We start from the raw sequence: 2,500 nt of genomic DNA on the forward strand, positions 1-2,500 counted from the left end.
TGCTGTCGGGATGGAAAACAAGGTTACTAAACCGCAGCAATGATGTTCTTTAAAATCCACATGTCAGCCATTACGTTTCTATGCAATAAAACACACTGATGGAATAACAATATGGTCTAATTCAATCGTTGGTCAAACGCTGTGTGTGATAGTGTTCATTTCATCTGGTTTTGCTAGTTGTGTAGAGGAAGAGGATCATCATCACCATCAATCTTCTCGCTAAAAGTTGGATGTCATGGTTCGCAGGTAGCACCGGTTTTGAGCGGTTATTTTACAGTCCTCATAGCTTTTATTATTCCATGTTGTGATGTTATCAACCCATCTGCGTCTTGGTCTTCCTCTTTACCTTTTCCCTTCTATTTTCCCCTCGAGGAATTGAGTTGGAAACAGATCATGTCTGACTGTGTGCCCAAAGAATACGGTTTTCCTTTCCATAATGTTGACCAATAGCCTTCTATGTTGTTTTGCCATTGTTAGTACTTCTTTTTTTTCCAGGATACTTTAAATATTCTACGTATACACTCCAATTCAAAATTATTCTAGTCCTCATGCAACTGATTTACTTATTGTCCAGGTTTCAGATCCATCATCATCATTTCTTTTTATTCCTTTCATGAAAATGCATATATACAAGCCATGTAAAGTTGACACTTTCATTGTTTTTTTTGTTTCTTATACATTTCCACGATCAGAAAGGAGATGGAAGAATACTATTCTTATATTTATCTGCCCCCTTTTTAACACAAATTATTTTAGATGACTTTATAACTGTTCCCTCCACCAACACCCGAACTCCAACATACTTTTAAATTTGCGTTTAAGCATTTTCACAATGACACGTCAAATCAAAATCAAAAATCAGTTTGATATAATTCCAGTTGTCTCTTTTTGTAACTCTTTTTAAATTCAAAGATATTCTTGCAACTTTTTAAGTCTTTGTTTAGAGCAGGGGTCACCAACCTTTTTGAAACCAAGAGCTACTTCTTGGGTACTGATTAATGCGAAGGGCTACCAGTTTGATACACACTTAAATAAATTGCCAGAAATAGCCAATTTGCTCAATTTACCTTTAACTCTATGTTATTATTAATAATTAATGATATTTACACTTAATTGAACGGTTTAAAAGAGGAGAAAACACGAAAAAAATGACAATTAAATTTTGAAACATAGTTTATCTTCAATTTCGACTCTTTAAAATTCAAAATTCAACGGAAAAAAAGAAGAGAAAAACTTAAAAAAAAGAATTTATGGAACATCATTAGTAATTTTTCCTGATTAAGATTAATTTTAGAAATTTGATGACATGTTTTAAATAGGTTAAAATCCAATCTACACTTTGTTAGAATATATAACAAATTGGACCAAGCTATATTTCTAACAAAGACAAATCATTATTTCTTCTAGATTTTCCAGAACAAAAATTTTAAAATAAATTCAAAAGACATTGAAATAAGATTTAAATTTGATTCTACAGATTTTCTAGGTTTGCCAGAATAATTTTTTTGAATTTTAATCATAATAAGTTTGAAGAAATATTTCACAAATATTCTTTGTCGACAAAACAGAAGCTGAAATGAAGAATTAAATAAAAAAATGTATTTATTATTCTTTACAATAAAAAATAAAAAAATTACTTGAACATTGATTTAAATTGTCAGGAAAGAAGAGGAAGGAATTTAAAAGGTAAAAAGGTATGTGTTTAAAAATCCTAAAATCATTTTTAAGGTTGTATTTTTTCTCTAAAATTGTCTTTCTGAAAGTTATAAGAAGCAAAGTAAAATAATTAATGAATTTATTTAAACAAGTGAAGACCAAGTCTTTCAAATATTTTCTTGGATTTTCAAATTCTATTTGAGTTTTGTCTCTCTTAGAATTAAAAATGTCGGGCAAAGCGAGACCAGCTTGCTAGTAAATAAATACAATTTAAAAAATAGAGGCAGCTCACTGGTAAGTGCTGCTATTTGAGCTATTTTTAGAACAGGCCGGCGGGCTACCCATCTGGTCCTTACGGGCTACCTGGTGCCCGCGGGCACCGCGTTGGTGACCCCTGGTTTAGAGAATTCCATGCTTTCACACCAGCAACAGACAAGCACATTTGTTTCAAATTTGTTCGCACTCTTGGATGTTTAAAATCATACGGCCTTCTGTGGTTCTCACCTTCAGACGTGAACACAAATAACTTTTGTAAGTCCTTCGGAAGAACTTTATTTCTAACTTTGAACATCACTAATAGAGTATGCAATTCTACAATGTCGTTTAGTTTTAATAATCCTGACCTAATGAAGAGTGGATTTGGATTATCCATATAATAAAGTAGAGGTTATATAGCACGTGTGTAGAGGAAGAGGATGCTACATGCTAATAGCTGTCAAATGGATCACAAAACTTTCCACAGCTCTTACACGTCGTCGGTAACCTTTTAACGTGTGTTTCTAATCCCCATGCTATAGGGTACTTTGACTGACGATATAAAAACAAACTTTATTTCTCTAGATAT

General features: G+C 32.4%; 1 protein-coding gene across 2 annotated transcripts in view; it reads right to left on the reverse strand.

The window, feature by feature from the left end:
- nf2b (NF2, moesin-ezrin-radixin like (MERLIN) tumor suppressor b) overlaps nt 1–2,500 on the reverse strand; it is a 40,716-nt gene that overhangs the window by 20,703 nt on the left and 17,513 nt on the right. For both annotated transcript variants that reach the window (XM_062049131.1, XM_062049132.1), the window contains exon 9: nt 1–2. This exon is cut by the window's left edge and continues 136 nt beyond it. In XM_062049131.1, coding sequence (XP_061905115.1) covers nt 1–2 — 2 coding nt within the window. The remainder of the gene's footprint in view (nt 3–2,500) is intronic.

Source organism: Entelurus aequoreus, linkage group LG05, assembly GCF_033978785.1.
Source record: "Entelurus aequoreus isolate RoL-2023_Sb linkage group LG05, RoL_Eaeq_v1.1, whole genome shotgun sequence".
NCBI lineage: Eukaryota > Metazoa > Chordata > Actinopteri > Syngnathiformes > Syngnathidae > Entelurus > Entelurus aequoreus.